The sequence below is a fragment of the Lemur catta genome, chromosome 2 (genome assembly GCF_020740605.2).
Source record: "Lemur catta isolate mLemCat1 chromosome 2, mLemCat1.pri, whole genome shotgun sequence".
NCBI lineage: Eukaryota > Metazoa > Chordata > Mammalia > Primates > Lemuridae > Lemur > Lemur catta.
Genome location: NC_059129.1, coordinates 27,413,366 through 27,440,971, shown reverse-complemented (window position 1 = coordinate 27,440,971; position 27,606 = coordinate 27,413,366). Strand labels below are relative to the sequence as shown.

At 53.4% G+C, this 27,606-nt stretch overlaps 1 protein-coding gene across 3 annotated transcripts; it reads right to left on the bottom strand.

Moving 5' to 3' along the window:
• Positions 1–1,142: 1,142 nt before the first annotated feature.
• On the bottom strand, positions 1,143–23,839 carry SSC4D (scavenger receptor cysteine rich family member with 4 domains). 3 transcript variants are annotated; one of them, XM_045543078.1, is made up of 11 exons: positions 23,644–23,839; positions 20,963–21,161; positions 19,414–19,449; positions 18,871–19,176; positions 18,114–18,191; positions 17,205–17,519; positions 16,045–16,122; positions 15,399–15,473; positions 14,973–15,284; positions 14,097–14,174; positions 12,390–13,429 (listed from the first exon to the last, which is right to left on the bottom strand). In XM_045543078.1, the coding sequence occupies exons 2-11, from the start codon at positions 21,159–21,161 to the stop codon at positions 13,113–13,115; spliced, it is 1,794 nt and encodes a 597-aa protein (XP_045399034.1). In that variant the 5' UTR covers positions 23,644–23,839; the 3' UTR covers positions 12,390–13,112. The 3 variants fall into 3 exon arrangements, 1 of the variants encoding a protein (XP_045399034.1); XR_006733406.1 differs by lacking the exons at positions 12,390–13,429; positions 14,973–15,284; positions 16,045–16,122; ... (4 more) ...; positions 20,963–21,161; positions 23,644–23,839 and adding exons at positions 1,143–2,034; positions 2,870–2,997 and having other exon boundaries at positions 15,399–15,684; XR_006733407.1 differs by lacking the exons at positions 12,390–13,429; positions 14,097–14,174; positions 14,973–15,284; ... (5 more) ...; positions 20,963–21,161; positions 23,644–23,839 and adding exons at positions 1,143–2,034; positions 2,870–2,997 and having other exon boundaries at positions 15,399–15,684.
• Between the last annotated feature and the right edge of the window lie 3,767 nt (positions 23,840–27,606).

The window sequence follows — 27,606 nt, the reverse complement described above, 5'->3', positions numbered from 1 at the left end:
AAAGAAAGAGGAAAAGAAAAGAAAGAAAGAGGCCGGGCCCAGTGGCTCACGCCTGTAATCACAGCACTCTGGGAGGCCATGGCGGAAGGATCACTTGAGCTCTGGAGTTTGAAACCAGCCTGAGCAAGAGTGAGACCCTGTCTCTACTAAAAATAGAAAAATTAGCCGGGCATGGTGGGAGCACCTGTAGTCCCAGCTACTGGGGAGGCTGAGGCAGAAGGATTGCTTGAGCCCAGGAGTTTGAGGTTGCTGTGAGCTAGGCTGACACCATGGCACTCTAGCCCCGGCAACAGAGCAGGACTCTGTCTCAAAAAAAGAAAAGAAAGAAAGGGCTCAATGACATTTTGGGGATTTCCTAGCCATCAATGACATCATGGGGCTTTCCTGGGTTCCGGGGGTGGGGGAGGGGGGGACAAATAAAAAGCTTCTCAGAAGCACCAAGGTTGGGAACCTGAGGATGGGCTAGATGCTGCCCATCAGATTCTTTAGCCAAGAGGGATTTTAAGCAAAGGAGAGATGGGGTCAGATTTGCATTCTAGAACAGTCACTCCAGCAGTTGGGGTAGAGGGTGAATTAGATGGGGAAGAGACCAGAAAGCTGCGGGGGAGGTTCCTGTAATAGCCTGGGTGAGAGGGGTGGGGGCTGAGTTGGCTGTGGGAGGAAGGCGATGTCCTGATGTCTAGGAAATGCGTGGATGGGACAGTCCCATTCTCTGAGATAGGGCGGGTTTAAGGGAAAGACGAGAGGTTCAGTGTGGGAAGCGCAGAATGTGAAAGAGTACGCCAGAGGGATGCCCAGGTTGGGGCTGGAAACAAGAGCTTGAGTTCTCAGTGGGAGGGAGAATCTTGGGCCCCAGCAGAGTGTAAATGAGAAGGGGGCGGGCATTCGTGGGGGGCAGCAAAGATGGGCCCAGAAGGAGACCTGGGGTCCACGTGTCACAGGGATCATGGGAGGATGTGGCCCACAGCGCCCCACCACAGCACCAAGTGCCCCCAGAAGAGCCACGCAAGGACAGAAGAGAGGGACTTTTCATGCGTTGGGGCATCTTTGTTGACCTTGGCAAGTGCATTTTGGAGGGGCCCAATTATAGTGGTTCAGGGTGGCAGGGGCAGAGAGGTGAAGAATAAAGATTTGGAGACAACTGTTTTCAACCATCATTTAATGGTCAGATGAAGGAGGGAGGAGCTGATATTGTGGTGGCTCAGGGCAGGAGGAAGAGGAGGGTTTCCTTAGGCTGGAAGAGGCCTGGGGTGGTTTAAATGCAGGAGCCTGGGAAGAGGGAGGCCGGAGAGTGAGGGGTGGGGTGGAGGGCACAGGTGGGCACTTGTGGTGAGGGAGGCCAGGGGCACTGGAGGAGGGTCCACTGAGGTGGGAGGTGAGTGGATGGACTTCTGAGCAGAGAGCAGGGAGGTTCCTGGGACCCTGTTTCTCTGACAAGCAGAAGCTGAAGTCATCTGCTGAGTCATGGGAGGAGGAGGGGAACAGGCTGGAGCACAGGCTGGAGCCTTGCAGGAGCCTCCGGAGAGGGTGGGGAAGCGAGCTGGGGAAGGACTGTCTGTCAAGGACCAGCTGGGCCTGGAGGCCACGTGCCTAGGGGCGCCCCCATCTGCCCTGCCCCTCGGGTTTTCTCCCGTGGCTCTCAGCAGCATGGATTGGGAGCAGAGAAGGTCAAAGTCAGACCACCCAGAGCAGGCTGTGTGACCAGGGGATAGGGAGCCCAGGATGTCAACAGAGTGAGTGCCTGGACTGGCCGAGGACCAGGCTGGGGTGGGAAGGGAAGGAAGAAAGGAGGTGGTCAGGGGCTAGAGGCCTTGGAGACACAGGCAGAGGGGACAGCAGAGCAGGGTGCCAAAGGATCAGGAGAGTGGAGTGTCATGGTTCTGGGAGGTCCCCCAAGAGCCACAGACACCCCAGGGATGGGGGTGCCGATGTAGACTGGAGCTGAGCCCCAGGTTCGAAGAGGTTCATGCTGCGATGCTCTGGCGGGGGACACTGTGTCTGTGCATGCTGGACTCCCCCAGGACGAGGAAGGGCCTGGGGAAAGAAGAAAGCCACAGTCAGGGGTCAAAGGCCTTGGGACCAGGCCATTTGGACAAGGGGACAGCTCCCAGACCTGAGCCTGAGAAAGGGGGTTTGCCCAAGGTGTCTGGGAGCAGCAGCTTGGCAGGTAGGCAGCTAGCAGCCTGGGCTTTCACATCTTTCCATTCTGCCTAGGACAGGGGCCCTGCCACCCTCGCATCTTGCTCAGTAACTCTGATCTCTGGGTGGCACTTCCACTTCTGTAAGATGGGGACAATTTGGGACTCTTGGGCTTCATAGTGAGGGAAGAGGAAGCCAAGGGCTTGAACAAATTAGAGCACAACTGTGGTATTCCCCTTGTCATTTTTTCTTTTCCACTCACTCATGCAGGTGACTGAGGAGAGGCACGAGGCAGAGCAGGGGCAACTGTGATTCCCAGAGGTTCAATGTCCTGAGGTTACTCCTGGGACAGGGGAAAGATCAAGGTGGGAAACCGAAGGTAGACAAAAAACAAGAGATGAGAAAAGGGTGATGACAGAGAAACAGACACACGATGGTGGGGACATAGCCCCAGAGACTGAGAGAGAGAGACAAGGATCCGACAGAGGGACAGACAGGGAGGCAGATGCTTGAGACAGAGATGGGGAAAGAAAGTGCTGAGCAGCCTGGCCAGGTGCCCAAGACTCATCCCGGAAGCTGCTGGGCTGGGCCCAATCAGTGCAAGATGGATGGCTGGGCAGGCAGAGGCCACCAGGCCAGGCAGCGGGGCCGTCTGTTCTATCTGCACAACCTGCTGCAGAAAGTCCAACCCAGTGACCCTGTTTCCCCACAGACAGACTGAGGCACGCACCTGAGGGTTTCCTCAAGGGCAGAATGAAGTCATAGAAGGTGCTGCTTTGGAGGCATGGACCCCAGTTCCGCCTCCCACTAGCTGTGAGGTTTGGCAGCCACTGAGCTTCTTGCAGTCTTCATTCTCATCTGTAAAACAGGAACAACCACCCCCCAATCCTCAGTGACCCCGACATGTCCTCACCTACCCCACAGACACATGGACCTAGGTGAGACTGGGGCACAAGGGTGTCTTTTAGGTCCAACAAGAACTTGGAGTTAATAAATGCCTCCTGTACCCAGCATCCTTTGGGGAGAGTTTCAAAAATCCAGCCAAGCAGTTTGAGCTGAGGGTGGTGAGTAGTGAGAGTAGGTTGTGATCCCAGCTCCCAGAGCTGCACAGCTTATAAAGATGCCACCAATTAAGGGCTCCCATCCACCAGTCCTTTGTCCCCAAAGCCCAGGACTGAGCCATTACGCTGGGTGCCAAACCCTTCTGCAATAAGAAAGAACATGTTTCACTGCTGTGTCCTACCCATCCAAGGGATCTGCCCCAGATGGTGGCCCCCCACAAGTGGGCTGGAAGAGACCCTCCTGATCACCAAGGCCACCCGTGACCTGTCTTCATCCTGCCTCTGCACCATTCATTTGCCCGTTCATTCATTCAAGTGTTGAGTGTCTATGAGGTGCACAAAGTCTGGCAGGTGAGACAACTAATGACAATCAATGAGAGAGCAAACCCAGGGAGGGGACATGGCGGGAACCCACCTCCCCATCCCTACCCACCATATCCATGGCCTTCAACCCAAACTAAATGCTCTCTCTTCCAGAAGGCTTCCCAGAACTTCCATTAGGCATGACCTTTCTTCTGCCTCCAAGGCCCACAACATTCCTCCTCTAAAGCCCCCAACTCTGGGGTCTTATACAAGAGCTAGCAATGTATATGCATTATATCCCTATAGACTGTCTCCTCTTTGGGGGCAGAGCCCATATCCTGTCCATCTTGGCATTCTACAGAGCCCAGCACAGCAGCAGGTGATCAGAGTTCCGAGGCTATATACTATATGTCTTTGAACCTCAACGTAGTTCAACAAATGCATTATAATTTTAAGCCTCAAGTTTCTGCACTTGTAAAGTAGGGACAATAATTTTCATTTCCCAGTGTGGCCAGGTGGATCAAATGAGATATTGCATGCAAAGTCTCTTGGCAAGCTGCAGGCTGTTAAGCTCTGCACAAACGTGGGCTGTTACTAATAATATAGCAATCTTGAGACCAGAGCTGGACTCAAAGAGGCAGGGAGCAGGCATCCCTCTGTCTGCAGCTTCTCCTCTCCTGCCTAATAGTGATGCAGGGACTCTTTGAGCCAGAAACAACCCAAATGTGGGCAGCTGGACTGCAGAGGAAGAGAAGCCAGTGAGACCCCAGATACCCAGGTTCCAAGTCTGATTCTAGCTCAGAGTGGGTGACCTTGGGTGGCAGTCCCTTCTCAGAGCATCAGTTTCTCCATCAGCCAAGTAGGAATAATAATGCCTTTCTGGCAGCAATGAGATGAGGCGAGGCCCTGGCGAGAACAGGAACCCCCACGACAATGTCCAAATATCGTGCAGTTATGGAGCCAGAGTGAAGTCTGCAACAACCTCTCTGCAGACATCACACTTTCCCTCCCACCCCCTCACTGGGTCAGGCAGCAGCCCCTCTCCCTGGAAGACTGGGCATAATTTCTGGCCCAGAGTGGTGCTCAAATATTTGTTGAATGAATGAGAGAATAAATGACCAAAGAAACAAATGGGGCCTCAGGGAGGGAGCCTGAGCATTGGAGGTCTCTACGGACAGGCCGATGATTCAACAATTCCTCCTCTTCTTGCTGTCTCTACCACAACCAGCACAGTCGAAACCATCAGCATCTGTCCTTTGCATTATCGCAGCAGCCTCCAAACTGGTTCCCTGCTCCCAACTTATTTCCCTACTATCTCTTCACAGGACGCCTGATCTTTTTAAAATTCAAATATTAAGTCTCTCCTCTGTTTAAACTGTCTAGTCAGTTTCCTAGTGCACCCAGGAATTATCATGCCCATAACGTCTAATGAGCCTACAAGGCTCTCCTCCCATCTCAATCCACGATCTCCCTTGAACTTCTCTTCTAGCCATGTGATTCTTGTTCCATTACTCCAATGAGTCCAGGCTCCATTTTGCATCATTAAAAGTTTACTTTCTTCCAAAAGCAGCCCACTAGACTAAATTAGGGGCCCCTGCGACTTGCCCCTGGTTTAGCACCCTCTGCTCCACTGCAACTTTCATCATCAGGCTTTGATGTAACCATCGGTCTGTTTCCCGGCAGGACATTAAACTCGAGAAGAGCAGGGGCTTGGCTTGCCCTGGGACTGGCACGGGGAAGGGGCTCAAATACAGGTTGAGCAGCTGAGTGAGCTGGAACGTAAGAAAGCCTGTAAGAGTCTTTGAGAATAAGAAAAGCTCAAACTGACCAGGAAACATCATGCGAAGAGGCTGTAGGGATGGGTGGAGAGGGGCAGGGCCCTGTGGAAGGCAGGGCTTCAGGACTAGGCCTCAGAGAGGCACCACCCAGGAGAGCACCTTCATGGATGGCTCAGCAAACCTCTGAAGTCCAGAAACTATTCTCCCTGCCTTCTACGCCTACCTCTCAAAAGCCCTCCCGGCCAACTCCGGAGACCACACAGGCCACATCCTCACTGCGACCCGACCTCGCACCCCCACGCCTCTGCCGGGGTGCCTCTGCGCAGCTGGTCGTTAAACTCTGTCTAGTGCGCATGTCTGCAAGTGTCCAGGGGCCTCTCCCTTTCTAATCCCGGTTTTATTGCAAATTGGCTTTACGATATCAGCAGGCCTCTCTGGGTTAATATTGTCCTCTGAAAACTGGAGTAAAGACCACAGCCCAGCCCTGTGGAGGGGGTGGGAGGAGACAAACGGTCTCTGTAAGCTGCAATGGCCGCACGGACTAATAAGGTCGCCTTCACGCCAGGCTCTAGGGGGCCCTTCCTGACCCTTCCTTCCTGTCCCCGCGTAGGCCGCAGGGCTCCACGCCCAGGGTCCGGCCAGCCCCGCCCCTCCAGTCGCTGGGCCCCGGGTGTCCCCAAAAGCCCCGAGGGGCGCGGCAGGATAGGCGGATTCCTGAGAGGAGGGGGCGTCGCCTTCGCCTTTGGCTCCGCCCCACCCGCGCCCTGCAGCTTGCTGTGATTGGCTCCGCCGATCCCATGCTCCCCAATCAGAAGACAACCTCGGGGCCAGGGGTGGGGCTTCGGTTCCCACGCGGGGCGGGCTCCCCCTCGCCGTCCTTTCCCGAGCCCCGCCCCGCGCCGCGCCGCGCGGAGGCCATGACTCAGCAGGAAGGCGCGGCCGCCTGGGCCGGAAGGGCCGAGTCACGCAGCGCCCTTCCCAGGCTCCGCGGGTCTACGCCATGGGTTGGGGGCGGATTTGTGGGCTGAGGTGGGGGGTCCCGAAACGTGTCCCTGATCTTTTTGTGTGACTCCCCCCAAAGGCCTGACCCTTCTCAGGCCTCTAGTTTCTCTTCCGCACAGAGGAGATAAGAATAAACACTTCGTGGGAGGTCATGAGATAAGACAGTAGGAGGAGCTTTGGAGTTTGACAGTTCAGGGTGCAAATCTCAGCTGTGTGATCCTGGCCAGTCCCTCAAACCTCATCTGTAAAACTGGAGAGTGATTTTGCCTCATCTCTCCGGCGGTGTCAGTGAAATGAGGTGGTGGACACAAACGGAGAGGGGAAACAAACCGACTTCGGTTCACAGGTGGCTGCAGGATGGGGAAAGACAGCTTTGACTAGCGAAATAAACAGGGCAATTTTCAAAGGCTAGTCCTCCCAGGCGCTGGACAAGATAGCTAGACAATTCTGCATTTTGAAAAAAGAGCAAAAGTCCTATGGATAAATCGGCAAAGGACTTGAACAGACCATTTCTCCAAAGAAAATAAACAAATGGCCAATAAGTACATGAAAGGATTCTCAACATAATTAGTCATTGGGAAAATGCAAACTAAAACCAGAGATACCACTTCACACCCACTAGGATGGCTAGAATTTTAAAAAAAAAAAAAAAAGGAAAATAAGTGTTGGTGAGGGTGTTGGAGAAATTAGAACCCTAGTTTACTGCTGGTGGGAATGTAAAATGGTGAAACCACCGTGAAAAACTGTTCGGCATGTCCTCAAAATGTTAAAACAGAATTACTATATGACCCAGCTACTCTACTCCTAGGTATATACCCAAGAGAACTTAAATCAGGTTCTCAGACAGATACTTGCACATGAATGTTCATAGCAGCGTTATTTGTAATAGTCAAAAGTTGGGAATAATCCAGTTGTCCATCAACATATGAATGGATAAAACGATTCCATATGATGGAATATTATTTCACCATAAAAAGGAATGAAGTACTGATACATGCTACAGTGTGGATGAACCTTGAAAGTATTATGCTAAATGAAAGAAGCCAGACACAAAAGACAACATACTGTATGATTCAATTTCTATGATATGTCCAGAATAGGCAAATGCATAGAGACAAAGTAGATTAGTAGTTGCCAGGGGCTGAATGGAGGTGGGGCAGAAAGGGCGAGTGACTGCTAAGAGGCATGAGGGTTTTATTTGAGAAGCGTGATGAAAATGTTCTGGAATTGGTGGTAATGGTTGCACGACCCAATAAATATACACTTGGCTCTTGGTATCCATGGGTTCCACATCCTTGGATCAACCAACCATGGATCAAAAGTTTTAAAAAAAGGCCAGGCACAGTGGCTCATGCCTATGATCCCGGCTCTTTAGAAGGCTGAGATGAGAGGATCACTTGAGGCCATGAGTGTGAGACCAGCCTGGGCAACATAGTGAGACCCTGTCTCTACAATAAATAAAAAAAATTAGTGGGGCATGGTGGCAAGCTATTAACAATACAATAATATAAATAAAAACTACAGTATAACAACTATTTACATAGCATTTACATTGTATTAGATATTGTAAGTAATCTAAAGACAATGTATCCTAGCACTCTGGGAGGCCGAGGCGGGCGGATTGTTTGAGCTCAGGAGTTTGAGACCAGCCTGAGCAAGAGCAAGACCCTGCCTGTCTCTACTAAAAATAGAAAGAAATTATATGGACAGCTAAAAATATATATAGAAAAAATTAGCCGGGCATGGTGGTGCATGCCTGTAGTCCCAGCTACTCGGAAGGCTGAGGCAGGAGGATCGCTTGAGCTCAGGAGTTGGAGGTTGCTGTGAGCTAGGCTGATGCCACAGCACTTTGCCAGGGCAACAGAGTGAGACTCTGTCTCAAAAATAAATAAATAAATAAATAAAGACAATGTAAAGTATACGAGAGGATGTCCATGGGCTATATGCAAACACTATGCCATATTACGTAAGGGACTTGAGCATCCATATATTTTGGTATCTGAGGACGGGATCCTGGAACCAATCTCCTACAGATACCAAGGGACAACTGTACTAAAAAACCACTGAATTTTATGCTTTAAAAGGGTGAACTTTATGGTATGTGAATCATATCTTAATAAAACGTTTTTTTTGTTTTTTTTTTAAAAAAAAGCAATAAGCAAAAATGTGAGAGTCAGAGAGTTTACAAACTAAGGAGGAGAAGCAGGGAGGTTGTAGGAGAGAGGGAGGGTCCCAGCCCTGGGGTAGGCGATTGGGGTAGAGAATAGAGAGGGAAATTACCTGGGAATGTGCATGTACATGCCAGGGTCTGGAGTGGTGATGGTGGTATATGTGTGTGTATGTGAATATACAAGGGCCTTTTAAAAACAATCTCTAATTTTCAATTTTCAGTTATTTGTCGGGCCCTTGTTCCAAATCATCAGCCAAGTGTGCTATACACCCTACCTGGAATTTGTGGTCCTTTCGGAGTAAAGGGCTCAGCTTTTTCCTTGAACAGGAAAAAGGAGAGTGAGAGAGGAGGCAAAAGCAGGCAGGAGACTTAGAAATCAGCAAAAGTCAGGGGTGCGTAGTAGATTCTAAGTTCTCAGAGAATTCCTGAGATTTTTGGTAGGGATGCTGGGTATTTTATTGAGAGATGCCTTCAATTACATCTTCAGGGGCAAGGTACACTCATCAAGTTGAGACATGAGAGATATTTAAGAGGCTGACATTTGAGGTACCTGTATCACCTACTTTCCAATGGATTGTCATCACCTTTAGACTAAAACAACTCCCCCCATAGCCTAGAAAGCCCTGAGTGCTCCAGCCCTTACCAGCTGCCCTGACTCGTCTCTTAACACGTTCCTCTTTGCTCTAATCACAACGCTTTCCTCTCTGGTCCTTCTGCCAGGCTAAGTGTTCACTGAAGGACCTGGAATGGTCCTTTCACAGCCAAAAGGTTCACGGCCAGCTCCCTCTTGCTGCTCAAGCCTGGCTCAAACCTCACCTCCTTCGATGCCTTTCCTGACCACCCAATCCCTACCACAACCATCTGCTTCATTTTCTTTCTAGCACTGATCACTAGCTCAGATTATCTTGTCTGTTTGTTCAGTGGCTTGTCATTCATCTTCTCCTCTTGAAGGTCACCTCTGTGTCATGCAAACAGGAAACCTGGTCTAGATCTCTTCTTGCTCTGTAGCCCCAGAGCCCAACACAGTACTCGGCGTAGTACCCAGGTGCTCCAGAAATATTTACACGTGTAAAGGCAGCAGTCTGATGAGACACAAGGGTGAGTGTGGTCACCAGGGAGGGTCAGGGTGTGGTGGTGACTCCCGGTTCAGACCAGGAGTGGGTGTTCATGAAGGCCTTCTGGAGAAAATGAAAGCTGAGCCTTGAAGCTAAATAAGAGTTGGCCAAGGGGAAGGGGGAGGAGAGAGTGATGTGTATTCCAAGCAGAGAGAACAGCATGTGCAGGGGCCCCATGGGAGGAAGCCCAGACATTAGAGGAATTGAAAGTAGTTCATCCTGGCTAGGGCCTGGAAGCAAGTGGCTGAAAACACAAGCAGAGCCAGACCATGCAGGACATTGTAACCTGAGCTAAAGCGTTGAGGAAGTGCACTGGGGAGCTATGGTAGGGGTTTGAGCAGGGGAGTGGCACCATCAGATTTGGAAACATGAGAAAGCTCACTGTTCCTGTGGTTTGGGGAATGGGTTAGACAAGGAAACAGTGAAGAAGCCATGGTTAGAAATGTAGGAATGGAGAGAAGGGGACAGATTCCAGCAGGGCTTGGGAGACAAAATCATTAGGACTTAGTGATTAATTAGTTGTTGGCGGCAGGGATTATTGAGGCTAACACCCAGGTTCCTGGCTTAAGCTAGTGGTTTGGTAGTGCTACTTAGCAAGCAGGGAAACTCAGGTTTAGGTGTAGGTGACAAAGTTATGAGTGAGACAGGCTGAGCTTCAGGACAGAGCAGGTCACTCAAAGTCAGTATTGGACTAGTAAACAAACCCCAATCTCAGCACCTTAAACAACAAAGATTTATTTGTCCCTCACTCTATCCATCTTGAGTCAATGGAGGCTTTGCGGTGACTTTCACTCTGGGACACAGGTTGATGGAGCTTCCACCGTATGGAATGTCACTTGATTACCTTGAAAGAAGGGAACTTGGCAAATTGTGCATTTCTTTGGCTGAAGCATGTCCTAGGGCCATGCCTCACTCCGCGAGGGCTTGGAAATGCAAATCTGCTACATGCCAGCAGGGACGACTGGTGATACCGGTGACCAGTCTTAATGGGCACCCAGAAGCTTAGGTTCCAGTCCTGCTCCACAGTGCAAACTTAGACAAGTCATTTCTCCTCTCTGAGCCTCAGTTCTCCCTGCCTGTAAAATGGGACAATAATACTTCCTTCACAGGGCTGCCGTGAGGATACACTGAGGGAAAGTTGAAGAAAGTACAGATGGCTTTTTGTGGGTTCTGCATCTGTGGATTCAACCGTGACTGAAAATACTTTTAAAATAAAATGGATGGTTGCATCTGTACTGAAAATGTAGATGTTTTTTCCTTGTCATTATTCCCTAAACTATACAACTATTTATGTAACATTTAAATTGCATTAGGTATTATCAGGAGTCTAGAGATGATTTAAAGTGTATGGGCAGATGTGAGTAGGTTCTGTGCAAATACTACATCGTTGTCTATAAGGGACTTGAGCATCCTTGGAGTTTGGCATCCTCACCAGGCCCTGGAACCAATCAATCATGGATACCAAAGGACAACTGTACTTTGCTTAGGCAGGCAAGGGAGTCCAGGGGTGGGAAGTTGTGATGTTTCTCAGGACAACAGAGAGGCACAGTGGTGGCTGGAGTGGCTATGACCACAGAAGTGGAATCTCTGAGTGCACTGGGGACCATAGGGCAGCTAGAACATCCCTGTCCCCCTGCCCCAACTCTCTGAATTCTTACACTTCCATACCTTTCATCTCTCCAGCCCTCATCCTTTCAATGACTCAGTGAGTCTCAGAGAGCTCCCTGACAAACGGAGACAAAGCTATTACTGCCAGGAGTCCACAGAACTGGGAGCCAAAGTGTCTGCCTCACTCCTTGGCTGAGAACCAACCTCACTCCCAGGTTTGGAGCCTGTTTGAGGCAGAATAATAAACCCCAAAGATGTCCCCGTCCTAATCCCTGGAGCCTGTGAATATGTTACTTGACATGGCTAAAGGGATTGTGCAGATGTGATTAAGTTAAGGACCTTGAGATGGGGGATTATCCAGGATTATCCAGGTGGGCCTAATATAATCCCAAGAGGCCTTAAAAGATGGAAGAGGAAGGCTTAGAGTCCAGATGAGCTGACGGAAGCAGAGGTCAGAGTGACGCAATTCCCGGCTGGATGGAGGTCACGAGTGGGTGTGGGGTGGGACAGCCTCTAGAAGCTAGAAAAGGTAGGGAAATGGATTCCCCCAGATCCCCCAGAAAGAACACTGCCCTCCTAACACTTTGAATCTAGCCCAGGGAGGCCCATTGCCAACTTGTGACCTTGAGAACTGTAAAATGACAAATCTGTGTGGTTGTAAGGCACTAAGTTTGGGGTAATTCGTTACAAGTAACAGGAAACTACGGAGCCTGCAGGCTGGACCTAGTGGGAGGCTTGACACTGGACAGCTGACACTGGCAAGTCATCCAGCCTGGGGCCGGGAGGGAGGATCGATCGCCCACTTCTGGGGTGAGGCCTGAGCAGAGGCAGAGTACGTGTGTGAGGGGCCCCAAGGGCAGCCCTGGACGCCCCAATGCTGGTTTATCCTCCTTCATCTCCCTTTCTAGAAGGCTCCTCTCTGAAATTTTTTCTCTTCAACACCTTGCCATGTGACCTTGAACAAACCCCTTCCTTTTGCTGGCTCCAGATTTCTGTATATGTGAAGGAAAGGGGAGATGGGTTAGGGGACTCTCTGGGGGCCTTGGAGGCCTGACACTGAGTCAGTGTTCCCAGGGAGTGACGAGCCTGCTGAGAGCTCTCGGGTGATGCTAGTGGACTGCCCTCCATTCCAAGCCACCTTCCTCCAGAGAGTCCTGCCCAGAGCCTCTCCTGTTGCCACAGAGAATGCACTTATGCTCAAACACTGACTTCATTTACAAGACAGGGGGACAATGCTTTATTGACTTGGCACCTATGAATGGGTGGCTACAGGCCCCCAGGGTTCTTTGCTACTGCAAAGTGGAGGCTGTGTCATGGGGGCAGCTTAAATCAGAGATGCTGGTTCCAGCTGCAAGGAGGGGCCACTGTCCCTGCTTTGGCCCCTCCAGTCCCCTTGTCCAGCCGAGCACCATCTGAGTCCAGGCCCTCACAGAGCAGGGCAGGGCAATGACCCAGGTTCTTCTGCAGCTCCTAGGAGTCTAAGGTAAGAGCTGTATGCCCCTCCTGCCTTCCCTCTTCTCAGGGATCCCAAAATGGGCTGAGGGCAGGGCAGATACCCCATTTACAAAGAGCTGCTGAGCCTCCTGGAACTGGGTTGAGGAAGGCACTGTCAGGGGTGCTGTAACAGGAGCTCCAACAAAGAGAAGAGTTAGGAGTCATTTTCCCTCCCCTCGTTTTTGTTTTGGCTGAGCAAAACATGGGAGCTTTCACTGAACTGGGCCAACAATAGCTGATGACAGGCTGAGGTCACACAATAGGTTGAAGGGGGTACAGCCAGGCTGTCCCATGCAGGACGATACTGGGCAGGCTCTCTCCCAGGCAAGGGGAGGGAGGGGCAGAGTGGACTGCAGTAGTCACACGAGGAGGGCTTCCTGGAGGAGGAAGGGCAGATCACAGAAGACTCCCGAAGAACAGGTGGTCTGCACAGCAGGCTGGGTCATGATGGCCGGCACAGGACACTGGCATCCTCACTGTGGTCACAGTTGTGGGCATCCCAGCGAATGTGAGAGCAGAGCAACAAGGTACTCTCGTCTCCACGACACTTGACATTGTCCAGGAGGATGGGGCCTCGGCCTGGGCCAAAGTGGGCCTCGCCAGGGGCTGCCAGGGCCTGGCCACAGCCCAGCTGGCGGCACAGGACACCAGCTGCCCGCAGGTCCCAAGCGTCATCACAGACAGTGCCCCACCGTTGCCCTAGGAAGAGTTCTACACGACCTTCACATCGGTGGGCTCCATTGGCCAGACGTAGGTGCCCTGTTGGGGGACAGGGCCTGGGGCTAAAGGGGCTGGCCCATGGTAGGCCACCCCCAAGCTGGGCCAGGACAGGGGTCGATAGAGGAGGCAAAGGGTGGTGGTCTGAGACACAGCATTGCCCTGGGAGCCACTGGATGAGGGCAGACAAATGAGATTAAAATAGGATGGGAGTCAGTCCAGACTACCGTCTCAGGACTGGAAGAAACAGTGCAAACACTTGTTGCGTGACCCGTCTGCTGGGTGCTTTGTGTCTACTCTCTCCTTGGTCCTCTGTTCATAATCCCAGTACCTCAGCCCCAGCCCAGCTGTTTAGAGACTGTGATTATGTCCTGTGTGTCCCCTGAAGGTCATCGTCATCTCCCCCCAACCCAGACTTCCTGAGCTACATTCAGAATTCTTTCATTGCTCTCCTCAGGCCAGGATCCTCATCCCCTCATTCTGATAACTGCCTCTAGAAACCTCTAGATTTCTCTAGCTTAAAGCCCACCTCCTTCTTTCTGGACACCATATTCCTTAATGAGGGCTGAAACCAGCACAAAAGGACAAGGGTTCCAGGACCAGGTACAAATCTGCTTAGCTTCATAACCCAGACTGTGACGCCCCCCCAATCCAGGTCCTTCCTATCCTGGTGCCTCCACCTCACTTTCAGGGAGCTGTGGGCACCTACCGTCCCTGGGCCGAGGAGTGGGCACCCGGGTGGTCTCAGAACCGTCCTGCTGGACTTGCAGTCCCAGCTCCTCTGGGCCTGGCTCAGTAAGAACAGAGAAAAAGAGGCTGTCACACTGGGGAACACGTTGTTAGGGCCAGGTGGCATCCTACCCTCCCCAGGGAAGCCTGTCCCAAGGACTGAAAGGACTTCACAGGATCCTGAACTGCTCCCCGCGCCTTGGGTCAGAAATGGGGTCGTGCTTCTTTGACCCTGGGGCCCAAAGCAGGGCCCTGTGTAGCCTGGCCCTTTGTGGCCAAGCCTACAAGAGGGGAATGTGGGCCTGCTAGGCTGGGGGCTTCAAATAAGGGTGAAGATATCAATTCCCACAGCAATCAATGAACAGGAGCATTAAACATTTTACAACGTCCTGCAGGACTGCAAACACCCCCTTCCCTTTGACTCCTCCCAAAGGTCACACGCTAGCTCTGGGAAGGCAAATCCACTCTCTCTGCTTAGAGCTTTGCGGGGGCCTGGACTCAGCAGGGAGCAAGCGGCCTGGCCCTTTACAGATGCGACCTCAGACTTCATCCCTCCCCAGAGCTGGGCCCGGCTTCAGACTGCGCCTCGGTCCCCACCCCTCACTGCCGCAGCGCGCGGCCCTCCCAGGCCCCGCCCACTCGCCTCTGCAGAGGGCACGCCCTTCCGGCCCCGCCCTGCCGCGCAGCCGCACAGCGCGTCGGCCAGCGGGCGGCTCCTCTGCGGAGTGCGCGTGCTCCCCAAGGCGCGCTCCCGCCGCAGTGCCGCAGAGCGCCTGCCCGTGCGGCGCGGCCCCGCCCGCCCGGGCCAGAGCCCGCCCGGCCCCCGCCGCAGTGCGCGCTCCCGCCGCGGCCCCACCTGCGCAGAGCGCGCCCGCGTCCTCGTGGTGGCCGCAGTTGTGCTGGCCCCAGCCCAGGTGAAAGCAGTCGCTCAGACGGGCCTCGGTGCCTGCACAGCCTACGTTGTCCAGCAGCACCGGGCCGCGGCCGTAGCCGAAGTGGCCGAGGCCCGTGGCACCCAGCGCGGGCCCGCAACCCGCCTCGCGGCAGGCCACGCGCGCGTCCGCGAAGTCCCAGTCATCGTCGCACACGGTGCCCCAGCCCCCGGCGTACAGCACCTCCACGCGGCCGCGGCACGGGCCCGGGCCGCCCACCAGCCGCAGCCGCCCGCCTGCGGGCGCACAGGCCCGCGGCCAGAGGGGCTGGGCTGGGGCGGCCGGCTCCCAGGCAGAGCCCCGGCCCCACCCTCTCCCACCCCCCGCGGGACCCGGGCGCCGCCACTTACTTCGCTTCCCCGCGGGCCCGGCGGCTGTGGTGGACAGGGTCGTCTCCCGGGAAGGCGGGGCGCCAACTCCTGTAGCTGCGGAGACAGGGCATCTGGAGTGTTTGGAGGGGACAAGAGGCCTCGACCCTGCAGCAGGGCACGGGACGCCAACTGAAAGACCGCAACTGTACTACACCCACGCCCACACTCAGCCGCGGTCCCAGAGTCACCACGTTGTCTGGCGTGTGTTGGGATCTCCAGGAAACTTGTTTGGAATGAACGGAATCCTAATTCCAGGTATTATTGTCCTAATTCGATTCCAGTGATAGTTCCAGCCCCAATTCCAAAGGCACTTCGAACCTCAATTCAACCTTCACCTCAATCAGCCCCCTCACAAGGCCTCTCAGCTCCCAATCTCAGCACCATCCCAAGTTTTACTTCATTGCTTTGCAGAAACCTCTGACTACCTCTTCCAACCCCAGTGAACTTTCCAGAGCTCTGGGTTTCATCCTTGCTCCATCTGTTCGTCGTTCCCTCACCCACCCCTGCACCAGCTGGCCAGAGCCCTGGCCTGTTAGTCAAGGTCCCCTCCTGTGGACCAGGGCAGCCTCGCCCAGCCCCGCACATTCCCCTCTACCATTCCAGCCTGGAGGGCTGGGCCCGTTACCTGCTGGCTCTGAGTGCCAGGCCCAGTCCTCTCTTGTGGCCGAGGGTGGCAGTGCTGAGAGAGTTGGGAGCCCCAGGACTAGAGCGGGAGAGAATGGGACAGGGTCAGAGGCTGAGGCTCTGGTTCCCAGTCAGCCCTGTGCTGTCGGGAGAATAGGAGGGTCTCCCTGGAGAAGATACAGATTTTACTTTCAGGGCGAGGGCTCAGCCCCCACTGGGGTCCAAGGAGGTCTGCCCCACTTTGACAGCGGTTGTAATTTACTTGTGCTGCACAGGTGTACACTTGACGGTTTATACAGGGCTCTCACAGACAAGCTTTCATTTGTCTCCAGTGTACAGTGTTCTGAGAATCCCATTGTGTCTAAGACACGGACAAACCAAAGGTCTTGCCCATCAAGGGAGGGCCATGCACAGTCCTGAGGGGCTTGCAAACAAGACTCAGCCCCCTCTTACAGATGAAACAGGGCTAGAAAGGACAAGGCGCACGCTCAAGGCTGTGCAGCAAGGTGGCTCTTCCAGGGATAAGGCTCTGCCTCTCAGGGCCTCGGTTTTCCCACCTGTGAGCTGGGAAGCTAGCCTTGGTTCGCTGTGAGTTAGCGGTCATGGGCAAGCACTTTCTATCTTGTAGAGTGGAGTCCATCTGTGAATTGGTGTTATTGGCTCTATTATTTCTATTTGCCGAGACCTCCGAAATTGGAGAGGACCCAGATGGGAAGAAAATACTATTATTAGAGCATTAGGATTACAGACGGCGGTGCTAGGTAATTCTGCTACAATTCGAGAATTCTGGTGTATTTCTCAGGCAATTCTAGAGTGTTATTTCATTCTGAAATATTCCATGAACAGTACTTGGAAAATTCTTGAGACATTCTTATGGTCCCGCTATGTATTTCTGTATTGGTGGCACTAGTGCAGTATTGTTACATAGCTGTGGCGCGTACCTCAAGGAGTCCTGGGATAGTCTGAGGCACCTCTAGAGCAGTACTGAGATATTATAAGGAATTGTGGAGCCTTCCTGGAGAGCTCTGGGAAGCACCAAGGCAGCCCACTCTCCCCACCCACCACCTGCCTAGGCAGGGCTCAGCCTGCCTTTCCCAGCGCCCGACAGGGCCCGCCCCTCCCGCCTCGGCCCCGCCCCAGCCCCGCCCCCGGAGCCGGCACCTGCGCAGAGCGCGCCCGCGTCCTCGTGGTGGCCGCAGTTGTGCACGCCCCAGCCCAGGCTCAGGCAGGCTGCCAGGTGGGGCTCGCCGCCCTCGCACTGCACGTTGTCCAGCAGGATATGCCCCGTGCCAAAGCCGAAGAAGGCGTTGGTGGTGGCAGCCAAGGCCACCCCGCAGCCCAGCTGACGGCAGACCACGGTGGCGTCCGGCAGCCCCCAGTCATCGTCACACACTGTGCCCCACAGGCCACCATGCAGGATCTCCACTCGGCCCCGACACGGGTTCGCGCCCCCCACCAGGCGCACGCTGCCCTCACCTGGTGACGGGGGCGGGGGCAGGCGTGTCTCCCACAGGGCCTCCCTGTGGGTGCGATGCCACCCACCCCCTCCCAGTGCAGCAGGCCCTCCGCACACCCACAGTGCTCGGTGCCCCAGGACCTAAAACCAGAAGCACCTGCTCGCCACCCTACCCCAGGGCACTGCCTCCTCAATCCAGATTGGGGGAGGTTTATGGGGTCACCCCATCCTAAAACCACTCCCTTCCCATGTCCCTCTCTCCTAGCAGCCTAGGATGTGCTGCTTCCTCTTCTACCACTGCGGACGAAACCCTCACCTTTCAGAGTGCGGCTCCCACAAGTATCAAGCCACCCCCCCGCCCCCCACCCCCGATCTGAAGGCTGGAACGCTCTTCCACCTCTGGACTTCCTTGTTTCTTTAACTGTCCCTCTTTTAGCGCACTTTTCATTTTCTTGTCTACATCATGGTCATTCTTGTGCAGGTCTAACTCTCCGCGAAGATTAAACTCTGGCCCCTGACCCCACCTTGCTCACTTGCTCTAGCCTTCAACTTGCCATCCCTCTCGTCCCACTGCCTAGGGTGGGTGCACGTGGTGCCCACATGACCCTACTTACCTTTCCCATTCTGGGGAGTTGTAGGGGGCGCTCTGCTGGTTAACACCTTCCTTGTTGGGGGCTGCGTGAGCAAGAACTCTGGGAAGGAAACGGGGTGGAAGGGAGGATACAGGGGTATTTCTGTTCTCCATCCTCACACCCATAGGGTGTGTGAGGGCCAGGGTCATAGGACCCTAAAGTGTCTGCCCCCAGGGCCACTAGCCACACAAAGGGTCACAGCCAGGAACCCTGGGGTATGAGAGGGGAAGGGGCCACCAGAGTCCTGAACCCCTCTGAAGCATAGTTCTCAAAGCAGTTGATGTCCGTTGGAAACTGTCAGACATGCATATTCTCAGGCCCCACCCCAGACCTGCAGAATCAGAAACTGGGATGGGGCCACAAGCTGTATTCTCATGAGACCTCCAGGCAATTTTCTTGAAAACTAGAACCACTGCTGTCAAGGTCAGAACTCCTCAGGGTATCTGCTGCAGCTCTGTGACACGTGGAGTTTATGGCCAGTGTGACCCCAATCATCTGGTTTTAGAAATGGCAGGGGGGCCCTGCATGGAAGCAGTGGTGCTGGCTTTCTTGCGCAGTGAGCCAGAGGCACTGCTGCGACCCAGGCTGGGGCTCTTCCCTGCACCAGGCAATGCAGCCTGTGGCTCAGTCTTCTGCACAGAACAACATTACCCCCAGGAAGTCCCTCCCATTATCTACCCTACAGTCCTGCTGCCTGCCACAGTCTACCTGCCCTCCCGGGTCGCAGGTCTCTGCTCACCATCGCACAGGACGGCCACGTCCTCGTAGTGAAAGCAATTGTGGACACCCCAGCCCCGGCTGCCACACTCGCTTAGCGCAGCTTCCTGCCCGCGGCACTCCACATTGTCCAGCAGGATGGGGCCTCGGCCCTGACCAAAGGCGAGGGGCTGCGGCACTGGCAGTGCCAGGCCACAGCCCAGCTGACGACACACCACATTGGCGTCTACCACGTCCCAGTCGTCGTCGCAGACGCTGCCCCAGGAGCCGCCGTGCAGGACCTCCAGGCGCCCTCGGCAGCGGCTTGGGCCCCCCACCAGCCTCAGCTCTGTGAAGAGGGTTGAGCTGGCACCAGGGGAATCGCTGGGCCCAAACCTATGGGATGCCCACTTTGCCATGAAGCCGTGGGAGCCTTGGGATCATCCCTTCTGCAAAATGGGGAGACTGTAGCAGTCCCTCTGAGTGGGGGCATCTAGAGTCATGGAGGGCTGGTGGTCTTCTGTCTGAGCGGCTGGAGCACCTGGGGGGCAGGTGAGGGTGAGGAAGGGCGGGGCGGGGCACCTACCTGGAAAGGGCAGTGCAGTGGGCTGTAGGGCGCTGGCTGAAACAGAGTGAGGAAGAGTGTCCGCCCCTCTGCCCGTGCCCTCGGCTGCCTGGTCCCAGGAACACAGCCTCCCTCCCACGAGGTCCTCACGTCCCTCCCCTTGGACTTCACTGCCCCTGCTTTTCCAAAGCCCCTCTCTTTCCCAGCCTGTCCCGACTGGCCTCCCAGCCTCCCGAGCGTCCGCCTCTCGAGCCCAGGCCACACAGAGAGATTTGCCTGAGACAGAGCTGCATGTCTCACTCTACTGCCAAATCCCTTAATGACTCCCTGTTACCTGCAGGAGTCCCGGCCCCTGAGCTTGCTCTACAAAGCCTTCTAGAATGTTCTGACCAGCTTGGCCTTACTTCTTAATCTCCCGTACATCTTGTCTCCAGGTCTTTAACCAGTTCTGTTCTGGCTTCCCTGCACGTTCCAGCCCTGCTGATTCTTTAAGACCTGGGAAGCCCTCCTGGAGCCCTCAGCCAGATGTGCTCTCTGTTTCCTGTGAGTCCCTGGGCACTAGGTACACGCCTCTTTCAGGGCCTTCTGCCTAGTAATATGGCCATGCCTGTCTCATCTCTGTGTCCACCAGGGCTCCCTGCTCAGAGCTTGGTACCCAGCAGATGGTCAGTAGCTCCGCCTTGAATGTGTATAAATTGGCTTTGGGATTCATTGTGATCCGCCCCCCTTCACAAAGATTTACCTATATGAGTCCTGCATGTGTGTGCTCAGTGCTTTCTGTAGACTAACTTGCTTCATCATTAGGACACTTTATGAGTTAGGTAGGAGTTCGTGGGTGGGGCACCTTCAGGTTTAGGGAGGTTAGGGAACTTGCTCAAGGCCACAAATAAAGTGTAGAGCTGAGAGACCACCCAGACAGCCACACTCTTCCTCACCACAGTTCTGAGCACCAGGCCTGAGAAGGGAGGTGGGGAGGAAACAGGGAAGGTAGCCTAGCAGGGAAAATTGAAAACCCGGAAAAAGCCCCTCACTTGTGCGCAGGGTATTACAATTATCAGACACTTTCACAGACATTACCTCATAGAATCCTTAAACCCACCCTCAGAGGCATGTACTAGTGTACCCATTTTACAGATGAAAAACTAAGACTAAGGCATGTACTAGTGTACCCACTTTACAGATGGAAAAACTAAGACTAAGGCATGTACTAGTTTACCTATTTTACAGATGAAAAAACTAAGACTCCGGTTTTTCTTTCTTAAATTAAGATAGTTCCCTTGGTCAATTGATTTCATCTGTTTTGCCAGCTGCCTTTCCAACGGCCCCTTGGTGAGCCCACCCCGTCCCTCCTTCCCTGTGCCCACTATCCCCTAACTGCCCACTCCCTCCAGTACTGAGCTCTCCACTCCCCAAACTCAGACTCTGAGCTTTCGTCAACCCTGGGCAAATGTCACAGCTGGAAAGAACCTCAGAAACCAGCTCATTCTCAATCCCCCTCCCGCTAGAATTTTACAGCTGGGACAACTGAGCGCCAGGAGGAAGTAGCAGGGACTGGCAGGGGCCCACTCACCCAGTGGCAGGAGGAGGAGGAAGGACAGGGCTGGGGGGAGGGGGGAAGGGGCAATGCTCCCATCTCCCGGTCTCCACCCTCTTCCCTTCTCATCCCGCTGGAGACTGATTGGCATCTCTGCCTCCTTGTGCGTCCAGCCGGTGGAGGGTCTTTCAGATGGTCCCATCAAGGGGCCAGGGAGAAGTAATAGCTGGAACATCTGGAATTAAAGATCCCAAGTGTTTACTTCCAACCAGAGGGGCCAGCTTCAGGGGGAAATGACATTTCCACTTGGGTTTGGCATTCTGAGTGGTGGCAGTGGTGGGGACAACAGCTGGGAGGTGAGAATGATGGCACGTGGACAGAGAGGATTGAGGAGTTGGGTTTGGCTGGAGCTGAGGATATGTGAAAAGACAAGTGGCGTCCAGTTGAGAGCATTGGATGGGCCCAAACCGTGACCGGCTCAAAGGCTCTGGGTTTATCCTCCAGGGCTATGCCAAGGTGGTGTTGGTGACACTGGTAGCAACCCACTTAACTGTGGGGAATACACATACACATTTGTTGTTTTATTTTCATTGATTTTTTTTTATATACTTTCTATTGGGGCAAAGGACTCTGGCTTTCCATTTATTGGAACAATATAAAGTTTCCCTTTAAAATTAATTTAAATCAAAAGAAATGAGTCAATTTAAGGAAACAAAAATCAGAGTTCCCCTGCCTCACCAATATGCAGAAATGGTGCAGGAAGGTTTGAGAGAGTAAATGCCATGTGGGGTGCTCTGCCCTTTTAGGATGATAAGTCCTTGACTTTTTAAAAAAATTTTGGATTGAGGTATAAAAGCAAAAAAGTGGGCAGGGCAAGGGTGGCTCACACCTGTAATCCTAGCACTCTGGGAGGCCGAGGCGGGTGGATCGTTTGAGCTCAGGAGTTCGAGACCAGCCTGAGCAAGAGCAAGACCCCGTCTCTACTAAAAAAATAGAAAGAAATTAGCTGGACAACTAAAAATATATAGAAAAAATTAGCCGGGCACGGTGGCGCATGCCTGTAGTCCCAGCTACTCGGGAGGCTGAGGCAGGAGGATCGCTCAAGCCCAGGAGTTTGGGGTTGCTGTGAGCTAGGCTGATGCCACGACACTCCAGCCCGGGCAACAGAGTGAGACTCTTTCTCAAAAAAAAAGTACATAAATCGTGAGCAAGAGCTCAAAGAACATTCACACCATGCAACCAGCATCCCAGAAGCTCCTGCAGGGGCTGGCATGTCCCCTTCCCTTGCAGACTCTGGCTGGACACTGACACAGGGCGCGGTGGATGGCCACGCCTGGGAGAGATGGGAGGCTGGTTAGAGGCTGATGCAGTTGTTCAGACCCCAGGCCATGAGTGGCAGAGAGGAAGGACAGGTGAGCTGGCAAGACTGGGCTTCCATTGGTGGGGGGCGAGGACAGAGGTACATCCAGTTGCCTCCCAGCCCCCTGATGGGGACTGTAGGAGGAGGCAGTGGAGAGGGTGGTTCTGTTTGGGATACACTGAGAGTGAGGCACCCAGGGACATGGGTGCCCGTCCCAGAAGGAACTCCCCGTTGCCCACCCACCCCCATCTCTCCCTGGCTCTGCCTCTGTCCTGGCATACAAACAGTCTCGTTGGGGAGAGGATGAAAACCTATCTAGATGCAGACACAGGGTTTTCAATACTCCATTCATGTGGCCCAGTACAGCCCCCAGTGGAATAATCAGCTTTTGTCTTGCCTCTGCCTGAACTGGGGACAGCTGGGAGATGGGAGTTGAGCATCGTGAGGAGGGGGAGAGCCATAGTCCAATATTTTCTGGGCGGGGGACACATAGTTATCTGGGCCTCCCCCTACCTCCTGGCTTAGGGGCCACCCACTTCTCAGGCTGCTGGGACACTGGCCCCCCCAGGTCAGATCAGCCCCCACCCTGTGAGTGTGAGGACAGACAGCTCCCAGAGATCCTGCCAGGAATCCTCAGGGTCCCCTACTCCCTTCCCTGCTGCCCTGGCCCAGGAGTGGGGAAGAAGAACCCTGACCCCACAGACCTCCACCAAGCCTGCCTCACCCCCCAGCTCCAAGGTTGAGCCCCTCCAGCCTGCTCCTGCCTCCTGCCTCGGGGACCCTGGCCAAGATGAGACTTCTGCCTTCCCTGCCCTGGGTGACTAGGGCTCTCGAAGCTCTCATGCTCCCTCTCCACCCCTTGTAAGTGCAGCCATCGCCCGCCAGCATGACACAGTGTTTGGAAGCATCAGCTCCACCATTTACCAGCTGTGTGACCTCAGCTCGCTAAGCCTCACTGTTCTCATCTGTAAAGTGGAGTTAGTAATACACCTACCTCTTATAGTTGTTGCTGGGTTAAATGAGCTAATGTTTGTACAAGGTTTAGCCCAGTGTCTGGTGCACCGTAAGTGTGGTGGCGATGGTTATTACTACTGTCTCCCTCTCTAGACTGTGGACCCTTGAGGGCAGAAGCCAGATCTTATTCAGTGGTATCACCTGGCACAGGGTCGGTAATCAGGAAGTGTTTGTTGAATGACTGAATGAAGTTTATGGCTGCAGAATTATAGAATGAAGCAGTCGGGGGGCCCGAGAGATTATGGAGGACAACTTCCGAATTGACCAGTGGGAAATGGTTGTCACACGCACATACACACACACACACACACACACGCCCCCAGCAAAAGTGAAGGATTCATACCTGGGGGGATGTTCTGGGCTCTTTCTGTCCCTTCTTCTATAGTCAATCCAAGGTTGAATCACTTTCTCGGCCCCTGGAAGTTTAGGAGGGGGAGGAATCTTCCAAATACAAATCAACACAGGCTTTTCTTCTTTTCTTTCCAAAGCTGGAAGGTGAGCAGGGGAAAAGTCCCTGTCCATGAAGCTGGCTGGTGGCCCCAGCCTGTCCCCATCCGACCTGAGGGGCAGAGGGAGGCAAAGGGAGAGTGGAGGTGGCCAGCACCACCTAGAGTGGCCCCAGAGAAAGGGCACCCAGGTAGAGGAGGAGTCACATGGCGGGGCAGGGCCTCTCCCTTCCTTCCCCCCAGCCCAGGGCTCAGGTTTCCGAAAGGCCTGGACAGTCTCCACCCCTTTGAAGAACAGCCAAGCATCCTAATTTTCTGAGAGGGCCCTGATCCAACCTGGGGAGTCCCCTTGGTTGTGTCCCGACCGTGCCTTGGCTGGGGGTTTGGAAATGATCACAGGGGCTACAACATATGGGGTGGGCTTCCCACGTAGGCAGGACCTCATGACCTCACTCAAGTGCTGCTGATTTTGCCTTACTATTTGGTTCTTCTTGAGTCCTGGTGCCTCTGAGCTTTTGTAGTTACAGGTGACAGAAAGTGACCGGTGGCTCATTCTGTAGTTTGGAGCTACGGTAAAGTGTTGTGCTGGGATTCCGCCAGCATCTTCTCTCTGGAATCACAAACTCTCTGGGCCTCCCCCCACCTCCCGGCCTAGGGGCCACCCACTTGTCAGGCTGCTGGGACACTGACCCCCCAGGTCAGATCAGCCCCTGTCCTGTGAGTGTAAGGACAGACAGCTCCCAGAGACCCTACCAGGAATGTGGAGTAGGGCCCCTTAGAGCCCTTGCAGGGCAGTTCCCAAACCTGGCTATGCATTCTCGTCATCCCAGGGGGCGGGGGTGATTTTTAAATACACATAGATTCCTGTCCCAGGTATTCCAATCCAGCAATTCAGGGTTTGAGTCCCCCTGAAAGTGTATTTTTGAAAAGTTCCTGGGGGAGATCACACAAGTTTGGGAACAAGTGTGGTCTAGTCTAAGGTGTTTTTTTTTGTTTTTTTTTTTTTTTCAAGACAGGGTCTCGCTCTGTCACTGGGCTAGAGTGCAATGGCATCATCATAGCTCACTGCAACCTCACACTCCTGGGCTTAAGCGATCCTACAGACACACGCCAGCACACTGGCTAATTTTTTCTATTTTTTGCAGAGACCAGGTCTTGCTCTTGCTTAGGTTGGTCTCGAACTCCTGGCCTCAAGCAATGCTCCTGCCTTGGCCTCCCAAAGTGCTAGGATTACAGATGTGAGCCACTGAGGCTGGCCCTAGTCCAAGCTTTTTATGTCTGGTACAGGTGGGAAGACAGAGGCCAAGAGAGGAAAACAAGTGACACAGCCCACGGGCCCTATGGGACTTAGGTTCTCAACTCCCAGGCCTGATCTTCTCTCTTTTTGGAAAAAGAAAACTCCGAAGGGAGGTCGCATCACCCTGACACCAAACCTACACTGTAGGAGCCTCTGTCCTCCCCTAGCCTGGGGAAGCTGCCCCGTGCAGTGCAGACTCCATTCCTTCTCCCCCTTAGGAAGCTTCGCTCCGTCTGCACATCTGTCCCTCATTCAACTGCCTTTTCCCAGCTGGATTTTTCGCATTAGCCTTCTAAGCATGCTCTTGTCTCTCTCAATAAAAGCAAAAAGCAGCAAAAACCCCTCTTCCCCTGTGTCGGCTGGATCCTCAGGGCAGACATGGCCAGGCCCTTGCATCCCTACCCAGTGCTCACCTCCACTCTACCTCTGCCGCCCAGCCCAGGAGCGAGGCAGAAGGCCCCTGCTCCTGCTCCTCATGGACCTCAAATCCCAGCTGACCCCAGAGCCCTCCGAGAGCCTTGTGATACCTGCCTCGGCCCCCAGCTCCAAGGTTGACCCCTCCAGCCTGCACCTACCTCACACCTTGGGGACCTTGGTCAAGATGAGGTTTCATCCTTCCCCGCCTGGCTGGGTTGCCCAGGAAGAAGGTGGCCTTGGCTCGGACGCTGCAGGAGACCCCAAAGGTGCCACAGCTGGAGGCTGCCAGCTGACTGTGCTCCTCACAGATCTTCCACCAGTTCTTTCTGGAAGGGAGATGTGAGCTGGGTATCTCCACGGTTGTCATGAGACTCTGCTTCCCTCTTCGGCGAGTGTCTATCCCTCCTCTGTCCTCCCCATTGCAGCCAAACTTCTCCAAAGAGCTGTCTGCACACACATCCCATTTCCTCTCCCCTGCCCACTACCCAGCCGACCCCAATCTGCCTGCAGTCCTCACCAGGGCATGGTGGCAACTTGCTGAGATCACCAGTGACCTCCATGTCATGAGATTCAAGGGACATTTTTCATTCCTTAGTTTGGTTAGGATACAGGCCCTGATGTTAGAACAGAGGGCACGTGTATTGGTCAGCTTTTGCTGTGAGAACATGCATAACAAACAGCCCCCAAATCACAGTGGTTTACAACAAACACTTTTCTCCCATGGCTCTTCACATTCGCTGGTTGGATCTCTTTCAGGCTCTGGGTGTGGTTTGGGTGTGCTCTATGTGGCTCATATTCTAGGACTCAGGCTAAAGGGGCAGCAGTTACCTGGGGTATAGTCCTTCCATCATGGCAGGCACAAACCCCAAAGACAAAGACAAACCACAGAAGCATACTGAAAGCCTCTGTTTGGGCATGACATGTACTCAATCTGCTCATGTTTCATTGTCTAATTAAAGTCACATGGCCACTCTTGTCTCTCAGTAAGTCAGGGGAAGCATACCCCTCCCACACAGGAGAAGAGGGGAGAGAGTGAATATTTGCTGAACAATAGTATAACCCACCAAAAAATATCCAGGGCTTAAACAAAATCCAAATTTATTTCTCTCTCTGACCCACAAGTCCTGGTAGGAGATCTGGAACTGGTATGACAGTTCATGATTGTTAAGGACCTGCATCCCTTCTCCTTAGTTGCTCAAGCCATCCTTAACACAGGGCTTCCTCCTCATGGGCCAAGATGGCTGCCCCAGCCTCCACCGTCATACTCTTACTTCAGCCCTGGTATTAGTCTGCTCAGGCTACTATACAAAATACCACTGCCTGTGTGGCTTAAACAACAGAAATTTATTTCCTCATGGTTTTGGAGACTGGAAAATCTAAGATCAAGGTTCTGGCAGGGTTCAGTTCCTGATGAGGGTCCTTTTCCTGGCTTGTAGATGGCTGCCTGCTGAGCCCTCACATGGCAGAGGGAGGGAGGGGGAGAGAGAGAGAGAGAACAAGCTAGCTCTCTGATGTCTCTTCTTATAAGGACACTAATCCTACTGGATCAGGGCCCCACCCTTATGGCCTCATTTGACCTTAATTATTTCCTAAAGGCCCTGTTGCCAAATATACTCACAGAATATATATTCAATTCAACATATGAATTTTAGGAGGACACAAACATTCGGCCAATGAAAAGGGAAGGAAGGGAGAAACAGAGGACACACTCCTTCTATTAGAGGTCATAACCACATTCCTTTGCTCATACTTCATGACTATAACTTATTCTTATAACCATAGCCCAGCTACAAATTCTTTTGCTGCCTACAAAGGAAGAACAGATACCAGGGACAACTACAGTTTCTGCCATAGTCCTTGTGTTACTTGATATCTCAGCTGCCTTTGGTACCCTATCAGTTACAATGCTTTGGACTGCAAATAACAGAAAACACAGATCAAAGTGTAAGGTTTTTGGATGGTTGGTGTTAGAGAAAGAAAGATGAGTAGAGTTGAAAGGGTTAAGTAAAGAGGTTTTGTTGGAGTGTTTTAGGGTGAGGGTAATGAGTTTTAAGGGAGAGACCTGGGTGAGGTTTTTGTGTCTTGGGAGAAATTAGGGGTTTGGGAAGTTGTAGTTGTTTGGGACTGCGGTAAGGGTATTTATATG

Excerpts from the sequence above, each read along its gene's own strand:
- SSC4D (XM_045543078.1), bottom strand. The coding sequence starts at position 21,161 with ATGTTCCAGCTATTACTTCTCCCTGGCCCCTTGATGGGACCATCTGAA. Across the intron at positions 19,450-20,962 it reads CCTCCTCCTCCTGCCACTGG|CCAGCGCCCTACAGCCCACT; the intron begins GTGAGTGGGCCC and ends ACTCTGTTTCAG. Across the intron at positions 15,285-15,398 it reads CGGGCCCGCGGGGAAGCGAA|GCGGGCGGCTGCGGCTGGTG; the intron begins GTAAGTGGCGGC and ends GTGCGCCCGCAG.